At 44.6% G+C, this 14,820-nt stretch overlaps 1 protein-coding gene across 1 annotated transcript; it reads left to right on the forward strand.

Moving 5' to 3' along the window:
- The first annotated feature begins 1,844 nt into the window (after nucleotides 1–1,844).
- Nucleotides 1,845–2,989, forward strand: LOC125354869 (olfactory receptor 10AD1-like). Its single transcript, XM_048350789.1, has one exon. It carries the CDS (start codon nucleotides 1,972–1,974, stop codon nucleotides 2,791–2,793), a length of 822 nt encoding a protein of 273 aa, XP_048206746.1. The 5' UTR covers nucleotides 1,845–1,971; the 3' UTR covers nucleotides 2,794–2,989.
- Nucleotides 2,990–14,820: the final 11,831 nt, after the last annotated feature.

The following is a 14,820-nucleotide window of genomic DNA, read 5'->3' on the forward strand; positions in this document are numbered from 1 at the left end:
ACATTTTTTAACTATCTAAGGTAGGCAGCGTCTGATACATCCTAACTTCAAAATGAGATGAAAAATGCAAGATCCACTAGTGTGAATGTAATGACATCCTAAAATAACAGTGGTGAGATCAGAGCATGAAACCTATGAATGCTAATTCTCTGAAGACAGAAGAACAAGATTTGCTGCTAGGATGAAGAGCTAGATCAAAGTTCATTCTAAAAAAGATGGATGTGTGCCCTGCCTTCAGGGCACCTTTCTCATAGATAGAGTTGGATGTTTTCCATCTAAAGGAGTGTGTGTTCCAAACTGTCTCCTGGTAAGAAAGTAAGAGCTCTCAACTAGGCTCCATCTCCAGCCCCACAGCCTAAGTGGCTATCACCGGGACAAAAAATACTTGAGCGAAACAGTTTAAGAACAGCAAGATTAATCTGGGCTTCTGGTGCCATTCTATGGCCCTTGGCTCCATTGGTTCTGGGCCTGTGGTGAGGCAGAACATGGTGATAGGGAAAGAATGCAGCGGACGCTACTAGCACCATGGGAATCAGGAAGCAGAGCCAGACAAAGAGGGTCTAAGAGAAGATACACTCCCCCAGGACAGGTGCCAAAGAATCTACTCCCTCCAGGTAGGCTACAGCTCCTAAAGCTTCCAGAACTCCCCAAAGAAGGACACTTGATGAGGGATGATGCACTCGGTAGACAAACCTGGGGCCATTTTATACTCAAATCCTAACAGTGGTTCATGTGGCAGTGGCAACACAGGCAGAGTGCATCTGGGGAAAGGTGGGTTAATCGGAATCCCTCAGCAGACTATATCCTGATGGTGCAAAATCACTCTCAAGTGAGGTACAACACAGTTACTGATTTTTTTTTTTTTTTTTTTGCCAGTCCTGGGCCTTGTGCTCAGGGCCTGAGCACTGTGCCTGGCTTCTTCCCGCTCAAGGCTAGCACTCTGCCACCTGAGCCACAGCGCCGCTTCTGGCCGTTTTCCATATATGTGGTGCTGGGGAATTGAACCGAGAGCTTCATGTGTAGGAGGGAAGCACTTTTGCCACTAGGCCATATTCCCAGCCCACAGTTACTGATTTTTTTATTTCCTCTGAAAATGGAACCTAGTCATGATGTTACATTAGCTGCATGAAAAACGGAATCTATTTTTCTCCTAGAAAAACACCTTCAAGGAGCTGTGAAGGGATTCCTAAATACTGTCTCCATATTCTAATAACCATCATCTCCTTCCCTCAGGCACTCCATTTCTTATTTATTTTGTTTTTGTGGGTTTTTTTTTTTTTTTGCCAGTCCTGGGGCTTGAACTCAGGGCCTGAGCACTGTCCCTAGCTTCTTTTTGCTCAAGGCTAGCCCTCTGCCACTTGAGCCACAGCAGCACTTCCAGCTTTTTGAGGAATCGAAGCCAGGGCTTCACGTATATGAGACGAGCACTTTGCCACTAGGACATATTCCCAGCCTGACACTCCGTTTCTTAATTCCTTAAAATGTTCTCATTTCACTCTGGTCATAGGCAAGTCTACTTTACTTTTTTCACCTGTGAGTACATTCAAATTAGTAACTAATTCTGTAATACTGGAACAGAGGCAACACTTCACAGGGGACCTGATCAAAAAAGAGTAAAGTGTAGCCATTTCCTCCTTACTGTTCAATATCATGATTATAACTTCAGAGCCTGGCATTTTTTCCTACTTATTAAAGTAGCTATCTACTAGAGCTTTCCAAGTCTCAAAAGTTTACCACCACTCATCCACCCTGTTCTATACTTGTTTTTCTGGACACAAGTGACTACTCTACATTACCATACAATAATCTCTACTGTGCTTTTCCTGTCCTCCATCTTCAAACAGGCCCCACACAGGGGATGCAAGGAACAGCAGCACAGTCACAGAGTTCATCCTTGTGGGCTTTGAGAAGAGCTCCCCTTCCACGCGGGCATTCCTCTTCACCCTCTTCCTAGCCCTCTACAGTCTCGCCATGGCCATGAATGGCCTCATCATCTTCATCACCTGGACAGACCCCAGGCTCAGCAGCCCCATGTACTTCTTCCTTGGCCACCTATCATTGCTGGATGTCTGCTTCATCACCACCACCATCCCACAGATGCTGGTCCACCTGCTGACCAGGAACCACACAGTCTCCTTTGTCTCCTGCATGACCCAGATGTATCTGGTCTTCTTTGTGGGTGTGGCTGAGTGCATCCTCTTGGCCTTCATGGCCTATGATCGCTATGTTGCCATCTGCCACCCACTCAGCTATGCCCAGATCATGAGCCGCCAGGTCTGTGTCAGCCTGGTGAGCACTTGCTGGGTCTTTGGGATGCTCAATGGCATCTTTCTGGAGTACATGTCATTCCGGAATCCCTTCTGCAGAGACAACCACGTTGAGAACTTCTTCTGTGAGGCCCCCATAGTGATCGCCCTGTCCTGTGGGGATGTCCAGTTCAGCATGAAGATGATCTTTGTTGATGCCACCGTGGTGCTGCTGAGCCCCATGGTGCTCATTGTCACCTCCTATGCCCGAATCCTGGCCTCCATCCTCAGCAAAGCCTCCTCCTCAGGGCGGGGAAAGACCTTCTCCACCTGTGCCTCCCACCTGACTGTGGTCATCTTTTTCTACACCTCGGCTATGTTCTCTTACATGAATCCCCGCAGCACTCATGGGCCTGACAAAGACAAGCCTTTCTCCCTCCTCTACACCATCATCACCCCTATGTGCAACCCTGTCATCTACAGTTTCCGCAACAAGGAAATGAAGGGGGCCATGGGGAGAGCTCTTGGGAGAACTGGCCTGGCGTAAGCACGGTCTGTGTAGCAGTTAGGCCACTCCAGAAATAGCTCAATTCCCTGGAAATAGAGCTACCTCTTCCTCAGCAGTGTGCTGAAATAATTCCCAGTCCCCAAAGGCTCCAGGAAATATTTTTCTTGGAACCAGACTTACAGTGGAACGTCCTCTTGCTGTCTGAGGCTCATCTCTTTCACAGCTTTTTAGCTACTGTTTCCCCCTTCCCCTGCCTTAAGCAAACCTGAGACATTCCTGCAATTTTTCCTTTAAGTTCTCACAATGGGATTCAATAAATAAGTGCATTTAACTTTCTCATTTGTATCATACTTTTGCTTGTTATTCTGCAGCTTGATATATATGTGTATATTTGGGAATAATCTTTTTTCTTTTTAAATATGTTATCCTGGTTTTTTTTTCTTATTTATATTCTACTCTCTACTAGATCCACCCTCATCTACCCTACTCCTATATGAGAGGAAGTAGGTAAAGAAAGAAGAAAACAAGAACAAAGGACAGTATTTATTTATTTATTTATTTATTTATTTATTTATTTTTGCCAGTCCTGGGCCTTGGACTCAGGGCCTGAGCACTGTTCCTGGCTTCTTTTTGCTCAAGGCTATAGCACTCTGCCACTTGAGCCACAGTGCCCCTTCTGGCCATTTTCTATATACGTGGTGCTGGGGAATCGAACCCAGGGCTTCATGTATACGAGGCAAGCACTCTTGCCACTAGGCCATATTCCCAGCCCCAAAGGACAGTATTGACATGAAGAAAAATCAGTGAAGCTGGGCACCAGTGGCTCATGCCTGTGATCATAGTTACTCAGGAGGTTGAGATCTGAGAATCATGGTTCAAAGCAAGCCTGGGCAGGAAAGTCCCTGAGCCTCTTATGTCCTATTAACCATTAAAAAGCCAGAAGTGGAACTGTGGTTCTAGTGGTAGAGCACTAGCCTTGAGCAAAAAGTCTCGAGAACAATACCTATGTCTTGTGTTCAACCCTCAAAACTAGCACCAAAAAAGAAAAAAGAAAAGTTCTGTCTTCTTGACTCCTAGTCAATGAAGGGGAACACGTGGTGCCTCTAAATGCCAACATCGCACTCAATTTATTTGTACTTGTGTGTTGTTGGGGAGATATAGGTGGAAGGGTTGATGTTTCAAACCCCTTCTCTTAAATCCTCTATTTACTACCATGACTGTTATGTCCAAATTCTGAGACCCCAGAGACCACCGAGACCAAGATCGATGCAAAAGCAAAGGTGCCATTTATTAGCGAATGCGCATTCAGGCCAACGTGCTCACCAGATGCAGCTGAGAGACGAGGGCCCTGAGGAGGGGGGTTGCATACTTTTTATACAAGTGAACAAACTTCAGGGGATTCCCATGTTGGCAGCTATCCCATTAGTCGACCTTCATCAATACCTGGTATGTCCAAACATGGCTGGGGCCATCTGCACATTTCAAAACAGCAATGGTTTATCCTTGGCTACGCCAGCTTGCCCCCTATCTGTTGTTTTTACTGGGCCCATAGTTGAGGTTTTTTTCCCCAGCAACTGCACTCTCATCTTCTCAGACTCAGTTTTAACTCTAGCATGGCTGTCTCTTTTTCAAGCTGGAATCACTTTGGTCTTTCATGACCATCTGACTGATGCATGTAATGTATCTACCAATTCCCTTCTCTATTTATCATACCCAAATTAATGTCCCATCCTACTCTTACTGCCTTGGGTTTATTTTTTTTCTTCATTCTTTGATCTCATTCCTACTCAAACACACTCTGCCTTGCCTCCTTATCTTAAACGGATCCATTTTAAACGGATCAATTTTATTCTGTTTTTAGGAATGTCTCAAATACCCACCACTACAGAGCCTTTCTGTTTGCAATCTTACCTTTCTGGCTTTCTGTAGCTTCTTTCCTGAACCAGTCCTTGCTTTCTCTGAAGAAGCCTCACATTCTCAACAATTTTGTTCATGACATTTTCCTCACATTTCTTTCTATAATAACTACAGAAGAAAGGGGATGAGATCTGTTTTCTTTTCTGCCAGTACTTCCCTAAAGTCTAATGGCACAGACAAGAACAAGTAACAGTAACACAAAGGGCTAGGAGTATAGAAGCCTATATATGCAAAGTGATTCTGGAGAACATGCAGTAACAAAGCCAGCCAGCGTGTGTGTGTGTGTGTGTGTGTGTGTGTGTGTGTGTGTGTCCACGCACGCTGCTTCTAGGACTTGAACTCAGGATCTGGACATTGTCCCCTAGCTTTTTCTCTCAATGCTAAGTGCTCTACCACTTGAGCCACAGTTCTACTTCTGGCATTGTGGTTGCTAATTGGACATAAGTATCTCACAGACTTTCCTATCCTAGATGGCTACCACTATCCTCAGGCCTCAACTGTCCTGAGTAGATAGTATTACAGGCATGAGTCACCAGTGTCCAGCTAAAATTGTTTTCCTGTTTTCTACAGTTCCTTTAATGTTGTGGACCTCATCCTCCTCCTTGCCCGCCTCCTCCTCCCTTTCCCAATCCTTCCCCTTACCTCCTCCTTCTTCTTGACCAGTACTGGGTCTTGAGCTCAAGGACTGAACACTGTCCCTCTTAGCTTGCTTGAGGCTGACATTCTATCACTTGAACCACTGCTCCATTTTTACCACCAATATTTTTTTAACCTAGAGTTTTACGTTTAATCCTTACAAATTGTTATGAGATACTTGCCTATTTGCAGATGCAAAAGTAGGTTCATAAAAATATAGTAAAGGTACACCTAATATGCTATCTCTGTGGTGTTAAGTCAGGCTCCCACAGCCGCTCCTCCTTAGGAGGAGGTCTGGAAGAATGAGGCCAGCTTTGTACCAAGGAGGTGACATTACATTAGACTGGGAAATTAGGGAGGGGTTTTGGATGCTAATGATCAGTAAAATCCCATGCAAGAGCAATTGCCTGATTCCTTGTAGGATCAACTTGAATTGCAAAATAATGAATTGGGGCTCTGGAATGCTGGGAAAGAAAGCAGGTGGTAGATGACCTAGAACTGTCAGCTTTCTCCTCCAGGCCTGGCTAGGACAGACAGGAGGGGCTCACAAGGTCACAAGGGAGAAGCACGTACCCGGCAACGGCATCCTCCCCACCCCAAGGCTGTGGCCCAGGCCAGGTGGGTCCTTGGAAAGCCACAGAGCCCCCAGGAACCGCCCCCCCAAACACCAGGAAACCGCAATCCTGAAAAGCCCTCAGAAAAGTCCACGTCCCTTCCCAGTCCCCAGAAAAGACACACTCAAGCTTCCTGCCCCAGGGCCAAAAATGTAGGGAGCGGCACCCAGAAATCCTGGCCTCGGGATGACCAAGACACACCACATTCCCAGGCCGGGTCCGCCATTACCCACGAGGCTGTGCTGCCCTGACCCAATTAAAGCCGGGAGGGGAAGTGGGCGTGGCCCGCGCTGAACGACGGTAGCCAATCAGCCTCTCGGCCGCCGTGACAACCAATGAGCGCCTTCTCCTTGACGACCCGTTTCCCCCCCCCCCCCGCCCCGCTCTGAGCGGGGATGAGCTCATTTGTCTGCCTCTGGGAGACACGATCTATTTTAAGAAGTTATTGCGGCTGCAGCGTTCCCCGGCAGCTGGCGATGCGGACCCGGGGTACTTGGGATACCCTGCCAGCTGCGTGGAATGATAGAGACGCTCCGCCCCTTTGGCAGAGGCTGGCGGGCGTGGGCGGAGCCAGGCTGGGGGCGGGCCTGAGCAGGGGCGTCTGCCAATCATCTCGGGCGGTCCAATCCGCGCGCCTCAAGCCTCGTCCTCTCCAAGAGGGTGCCCCATTTTTCGAGAATTGTGTAATGTGGAGCTCCTCTTCCTGCCTGTGAACCCGCAGTGTCCTCTAAACTGCCTCGCCGCCCATTCCAGTCATTTGCAGGAATCCTTCCTCAGCCCCCTAGCCCTTGCTGTATGTGTGCGTGTGTTCCCACGGTGGCTAACGCCTTTCCTGCCGCGGTGTCCCCCTGCGCGCTGGGAATCCGTGTGTTTCTGCCTCCGCCTCCCAGCGGGTTTGTTTTTCATCTGGGCACCGTGGGACCCGACGCGGCGCTGGGATGTTATTGCTCTGGTGAACTCGGGCGGAATTCTGATGTATTAACCAAATAAAATCCAAGCTTTTGTGACAGCAGCGAAGAGGGAGGATCCGGAGCCCGGGCTCGGCTCCGTCATCTGCTAGTGGCTTCCTCCGACATATTCAGGTTAACCTCTAGAAATAGGCTTTAGTCAAGACAGGAAAATTACATGTGTTTAAAACCTCTAGGGACACTTTTTTTTTTAATCTCACCTTTAGGGAATTCCAATATAATCGCACGTACTTGTTTTTATTTTTCCAATCTAAAAACCTGCCCCTCTCTTGTCTTTGCCTCTTCAGGCCAGTCTCTCATTGTAAGCTGTGGGCGTGGCGGGCGGACCTGCGAGGACCGTCGGCTCCCTTTTCTGTGTTCTCTCGGGTTCAGCCTATCAGCACCAAAGGCAGGTCAGAAGGAAGCAGGAATTGGAGATTGGGAATGTAATGCTTAAGCCCTTTCTCTGTAGGGGCTGTGGCAAGCTCTTTACATAAAATTTTAGTTCCTTGTCCCCTGGGGCTTTTCACCCATTTCTCTATTTCCAAGCTCTGAAACTGAGCCCATCCATTTCCACTTCATATATTAGTTGCTCTGATACTAGATTCCTTGTGATTTCCTAACTCCAGGAATCAATCCTATCCTACTGCCTTTCTGTGAGATTTTATTTTCCTCATTGTACAAAACCCCCAAATCTGTGTTTTTCTTACCCATACTTTGTTTAGACGTTGTTTTAAAAGCCATGTACAGTTATTTTGGGGGGTGAGGATGTCTGCTAGTTTGGCTAACCCATCTGTTCTTACTTGCTTCAGAGAGTTATGGAATGCTGCCTCTGTTACTGCTTTTCTTCCAACTTCATGTTGAATATTCTCTTTGGTATAAAATTGTGTATTTTCATGACTCTCATCATTTTTTAACTTTCATTTCTATTTTACCTTATTCTGTCTACACACAATCCTACTCTCTCACACATACATACACACTAGGCCCATTTTTCAAATTCTCAATCAATTTAGTTGCCAATGCTCACAGAATACATGTTTTCAATCCCTGAAAAACACTTTGTTCCAATTTAAGAACATATCATTTGCTCATCGATAGACTGAGAGCGCTTTAGAAAAGGGCTCTGGCTTCGTGGAACCTGCTTATTGTCTACCATTTTCAATGAGGCATTAGGCATCCTTCTCTTCTTGGATGCTCTCTCTTTTTTTGTCAGAGAGTAGGTACCTGATAGTTTTGATCATTGGCTAGCACTCTACCACCTGAGCCACACCTTCAGCCCCTTGGATGTCTTCTTACAGCATGCCCATCAGTTACCCACCTGCTATAAAAAGGAACGTTGACTCTTCCTTTTTAAGTTTCAAAACTGAATTGAAGCTATTATACGCTTCCCTCGGCATATTGTAACTACTTATATTAGAGTAAGGTGTTGCACTATTTAATGGGGGGGGGACCACCATGTCTATAATTCAGAGAAACAGAGTTCTGTTTCTAGTAGTTATTAACTAGCAACAGATGAGCATATCACTTACCTTAGTTATATGTAATGACATAATACATTTACTGGCAAGCTCTTAGAAACAGACTTCATAGTAAAATACTTGGTGTAGAAATATACAAATTGCCAATCAAGGGGGCTAAATGTGACAAAAAATTCTTCTTCCAAAACACGAGAAAGGCCTGGTACTGGTAGTACACACCTTTAATCCTAGCTACTCAGAAAGCTGAGATCTCAGGTTGCAGTTCCAAACCAGCCCAGGCAGGAAAGTCTGTGAGACTTATCTCCAATTAACCACTCAAAGGCTGCAAGTGGAAGTGTGGCTTAAGAACACCAGCCTAGAGTGAAAAGGCTGAGAGATAGTGCCCAGAACCTGAGTTCAATCCCCAGTGTCAGCACAAGAGTTGGGTGGGAAGACAGTAAAAGATCTAGACTTCTCACTGGAACTTTCCCATTACACTCCTCTCCCCTCTCCACCCCACCTCCGTTTTTCTATTCATCTACAATAAAACATAGCAATGCCCAGTAAGATTGTATTTTGTGGAAACCAGAGAGTTACTTCGTATGTCTTAAGAGTTATTGTTGTAAGTTGATAAGGAACTAGGACTCAGGAGGGTGAATGCAAAGGAGAAAAAGAGAATAAACCACTGTACTGCAAAAACCCTATGAAATGATGCAGACTTCCCAGGTTTGGGAATTTAATCCAATTTATTCATATCACTAATATGCACAGAAATCCCTTCAGACATTCCAATTACATATAAAATAGGTATATGGTCAGCATTGAACTTGTTTTCAGTTGCATACCTTTTAAAGATTCTAAAGATGTGTTTTTGTTTATTTTCATTTTGTGCCACTCCTGGGGCTTGAACTCAAGCTTGGGTGATATCCTTGAACTTTTCCACTCAAGGCTAGAGGTTTACCACTTGAAAGCCATACTTCTGTTTCTTGCTTTTTGCTGGATAATTGGAAATAAGAGTCTCATGAACTTTCCTGCCCCAACTGGCTTTAAACCACAACCTTCAGATCTCAGCCTCCTGAATAGCTAGTATTACAGGCATGACTTACCAGCCCAAGGCCCCCGAACATGTTATTTTACTCTGTAGCTATAAATTTTGCAATTGTTCATTTATATCTTTAATATTCACTTACATATTTTCAGCCTACTATGAGGAAGATCCCTGGCTTCTGGTTTTGTTTATTCCACACACATTTTCCCCACATATTAATATTTCTGCAATGACAACTTATAATTATCACCAACACAAGCCAACACATGCCTGAACCTAGCAGTTATTACAAGTAGGCCTGTCTGGGAATCTATCAGTTAATCAATATCACAGGGTCCTTAAAAATAAGTGCCCTTCAAAGGATATTAGTTCTGCTTATTATCAGCTTCACTGAACTCTTTCTGGTAAGATATCTTTTTCAAGTGCCAGCAGTGTAGACCAGATATTGTGGCCTGGAGGAATTTCAGAAATAACTTTTCTTCCTTGTAAGAAGTGCAGTGAAGCTTCATATTCAATGTGGCCTAGAGAAGAGATGGAAAAATACAGGCAGCTCTGAATCAGAAAGTGATTCAGAAGGGTCAAACCCAAGGTGAGGAAATTATAATGCCATAATGACTTTCAGACACTTGGGGGGGGGGAGGGGGAAGATGCCTGCATGGCCTTCCTGAGTGGATGGACCTTATTATAACAGTGATATTTCCAAGTGCTATTTCTAAACAAGTATAAAAACTCTTTAAGAACAAAACTTGATGTGGGTGCAAATGCCTGTAATCCATCCAGAAGTGGAGGTGTGGCTCAAATGGTAAAATCTCAACCTTGAGTGAAAAAATTAAGACAGGCTCCAAGTTCAAGACCCAGGATGAGCACATATGTGTGGACACACACACACACACACACACACACACACACACACACGTACAATTTTTAACTGATAGAAATTATTTACTATATTCCTAGAATTAAAAACATAAAGGCATAACCAAAAAGATTTGCTTACTTTTTTGGAGGATTTCTCACTACTAGCTAGCATAAAAGAGAAAAGGAACCAGGTACTAGTGGCTTGTGCCTGTAATCCTAGCTACTTTAAAGGCTGAGATCTGAGGATCACAGTTTGAAGTCAGCTGTGGCAGAAAAGTGCCTGTGAGACTCTTATCTCCAGTTAACTACTCAAAAACCGGAAATGGTAGAGCACTAGCTTTGAGCAAAAGAGCTCAGGGACAGCACCCAGGCCTTGAGTTCAAGCCCCACAACTGATAAAAATAAATTTAAAGAGAAGAAAGGAACAGAGGGAGGAGGTTAAGGGGCAAGTGGTGTGTGCTGAAGAGTGCGGAAGTCTCTTTCCTGGAGGAGGGATTTGTGTTTGATTGTATATCCAGACCCCTCATCTAGGGATTCAAAGGAGTTGGCCCACCTTGGGAATTATTTCCAGCTCTAGCTTGAATGAAATGTGCTTCTGAGATAGTCTAGAAAATGCAGTTGAGAAACTAAATATATGAATGGGAGATATATGAGGATCTTATTAGGGAAGACCTTTGCTTCACCCACCTAGTCACCCACACATCCAATTTTATACTTAACTCAAGAAGCCCTGGAGACATGGAACAGATTGCTGAGGAGAATGAATTTCCAGAGATCTGGTTAATTTTTAGACTAGGGATACGTGGGTGAGGCTGGAAGGGATTCCAGTGAGGAGTCACTGCATTCTATTTATTCAGCTTCTTCATCTCTCTTTGCCACCCACCATTTGGCAGAAAGCCAGGCCTTTAGGAGGCATTTGGTAGTGCTAGCTGGAGTCATAAATTCACTTGTAATGTCTCTTTCCCTCGACAGGTGGCACCATTACAGCATTATTTACGGAGCAGGGTTCCTTCTCTAAGCACAGTGCTTCCAAGCAGAAAAGCTATTTCTTTTCTGAGGGAATTCACCTTCTGGGGACAGTTGAAAAGTTAGAAACAGAGAGAAAAAAAAAGATTGCTACAATTAAAAATTGGGAGGATAAGTCCTTTGGTATTTCATTTCAGAATATACTGGCTGACATTTCTAAGCACATAGGTGAGGAAAGATGCTTATGAAAAGTTGCCTTTTAAAAGCAAAGCATTTTATGTCTTGCAAGAAATATACACTTGAGAACATGTGGGGAAGAAATAGTGCTTATTTCTGGGAAAGCTTTTAGGTGACTCATTTATATCTATTGAGCAGCAACCATAATCTGTGATGATGCAGAGATCATATAAAACTTCATGTCTGTGATGGAGGCCAGTTAGGGAAATAATGAATTCTCTAAGAGTAGATTTTAGCTAGCTAATGTTGTAGCATAGTGCTGAGAAGGTGTACGTGTATTTACACTGAAATGAAGCCTAAACCCTGAGCGAAGCCTCACAGGAGAGCTAGAGATCAGAGTGCTCCAAACTCTGTTGCGATTATATGTAGTGTGGTGTTGGGCCCAGACATAAAGGACAGCACAGAGCCATGAAGGGAGCCATTTGCGTACTTACTTCTTGCACATCAGCAGCAGTGTTCTGGCAAACTTCAAGGACCACCAGATTCAGAAGCTATGGGAGACAGGATTTTTTTTTTTTTGGTACAATTGGTGTTAATAAAGCTTGAGTTTGTTGACTAAATGGCAAATGATCAAATTTAGATGAAGATTGCAGTTTGGTGTGGGGAATAATCTGGAGGCTGCAGGAAGGATGAATGCTAGGAATACCAGGTGCAAGTCACTTTTGGGGCTGGGAATGTAGCTTAGTGGTAGAGTGCTTGCCTAGCATGCATGAAGCCCTGGGTTTGATTCCTCAGTACCACATAAACAGAAAAGGCTGGAAGTGGCACTGTGGTTCAAGTAGTAGAGTGCTAGCCTTAAGCAAAAAGAAGCCAGAGACAGTGCTCAGGCCCTAAGTTCAAGCCCCAGGACTGGCAAAAAAAAAAGTCACTTTTTTAACCTAATTATTTTGGTGCCTGGACTGGGGCTTAAACTCAGGTCTTGGGGACTGTCCCTTAGCTTGTTTGGTTCAAGGTTGGCACTCTAACACTTGAGCCACAGCTTCACTTCCAGCTGTGGTGTGTGTGTGTGTGATGTTAATTAGACATGAGTGTCTAATGGACTTTCTTCCTGGGCTGGCTTTGAACCTTGATCTTCAGATCTCAGCCTCTTGAATAGTTGGAATGTTGGGGATTTGCTGCTGATGCACAGCTCTAATTCCTGTGTTTTAGGGATTAAGTTAAAACTATGGACTTTCTGTCCAGAATGTACATGCTTTCATAATTTTGCACTTGATTTCAAGAAGTAATGACTCGGGCTGGGGATATGGCAAGAGTGCCTGCCTCGTATACATGAGGCCCTGGGTTCGATTCCCCAGCACCACATATACAGAAAACGGCCAGAAGTGGCGCTGTGGCTTAAGTGGCAGAGTGCTAGCTTCGAGCAAAAAGAAGCCAGGGACAGTGCTCAGGCCCTGAGTCCAAGCCCCAAGACTGGCCAAAAAAAAAAAACAAAAAAAACAAAGAAGTAATGACTCCCTGAGGTTCAGTTGTGACCTCTAGCCATGAGTTAGTGGCTAGAAACTCCATCAGAAACTCACTTATCAGGAACTTTCCAAAGAAGCCTGACATTTGTGGGAGTCAGGGAGGGCAGACGATGTGGGAGAACCAATCTGTGCTCTATCTCTGTGAGATGCTTCTGGTGCAGGGAGATTTACCAAAACAAAAAAAAAAATCTAGACTTGCAGAAAAAAAAAAATAGCTAGTAGAGCATTTCTAGAAGGCCCTAAACTAAGGGACCAAGGATACATTTTGGAACAGTGTTGTGCATAAGGAAGAGGAACTAAAGTGCAGACAAGGGTTAAGGGACTAAACAAGAACTTTGTACAGAGTCAAAATGGCTAAATCATGTCAGGAAATGGTGACCCGAGTTCCAGAGAATGAGAAGGCACCAGCGCATGGAACTGTGTCAGGGATACATACCAGCAGCATTGGCTGTCCCCTCTCAGGGAACATGTCTAGCCCATCATCATCTTGATTCTATTCTTATATTGTCACACACTAGACTCTCAGAAGGATCACTAATCTGAACCAAAATTGAGATTTCCTGTTCCAACTGAGAAGATAAAAAGTGACTAAATGAAGATGATTTCCCTTTTGGAGGGGCGGGGGGATTCTTTTAGGTCTTGCTTGAGGAAATGGGGCTCTCTGAATATCTAAATAAGAGCAATTAGCAGCATGGTTCCCATTCAGGCTTCTTTAAATCAGACAAAGGTTTAAGTCCTGACTCTGCCAAATAGCAGTCTGTGTGACCTTGAGCAAATCAGTCTGGTTTTGGATGGTTATGTAAAAGAATAATACCCACTTCCTAGGATTCTTGGGACATAAAATTGGATACAATGCTCAATACAGGATATCGACAGTTGTTATTACTGAGTGCTGAAATCTGGAACTGTGACAGTGATCTCCCAGTCCCCCGGGACACATGCCTACTTACATATTCCAGCTGCCCTCCCTAGGGCCTTGGCACACATTTCACAGCCACTGCATAATGCAGGCCTCCTGTGGCATCCTATGTGTTAGATGCATACAGAACTGGCCCCCAAGACCTCTAGCTATACGACATATAGTCACATTGTCATAGCCATAGGACATTTAAGATAAAAAGGCCCGTGCTACTTTGGGAATCTCACCATTCTCCTTCCTTAATTTACTAAAGGGTAAAGGTACTTGGATAAAATTATTTTCAAAGGGAGTTTCTAGAACCTTCCCTGTGTGCTTTTATTTTCCCAGAAGTGCCAGTTACCACTCTCACCCATTCCCAAGGAAACCTAACATTTGTACACTTACTTCCTAATACAAAATATTTTTTCCAGGTGTGAAACATTTTTCTCCCCAACAACTTTTGTATCCCCAATTTATACAACTCATAAAGTTAATTCTGTGTTGGAATTGACAGATGAAGATATGTGCCTCTCTGCAAAAAGCATGAGCAAGTTTTCATAAATGCATGCATGCATGCGTGCGAGCACACGCACACAAACACACACACACACACACACAGAGGCAGCACTCCAGTTTATTCTGCTCTTAGATTTCAATCTGGAGCAGTCTCAGGAAATCTCTCTCCATTGCCCAAAGGAGCAGCCTAGAGCTGATGTCAGTGTGAGCTCTCTGGGGCCACCTTACAGGCAGCCTCCACTAGCAGCCCCAGGCTGTTACTGTGCTTCCTTTTGAGATATGTCACTCCATTCCCAGAGACCTTGGGCAATCCCTCCAGAACAATATGACACACACACACACACACACACACACACACACACACACTCCCTTGAACAGGTGTCATACCTGCCATTCCAGGACTCCAATTCAGAAGTCATTTCCCAGGGGCCAGATGCTTCATTGGAAAGGTCCAATCCACAAGATGTGAAGTAGTGGCTACCAAAAACTCCTTGTTAGCTTGGAAA

This window comes from Perognathus longimembris, chromosome 1 (assembly GCF_023159225.1).
Source record: "Perognathus longimembris pacificus isolate PPM17 chromosome 1, ASM2315922v1, whole genome shotgun sequence".
NCBI lineage: Eukaryota > Metazoa > Chordata > Mammalia > Rodentia > Heteromyidae > Perognathus > Perognathus longimembris.

What these genes read in the sequence shown, in the direction of transcription:
- LOC125354869 (XM_048350789.1), top strand. Translation starts at nt 1,972, where the DNA reads ATGGCCATGAATGGCCTCATCATCTTCATCACCTGGACAGACCCCAGG.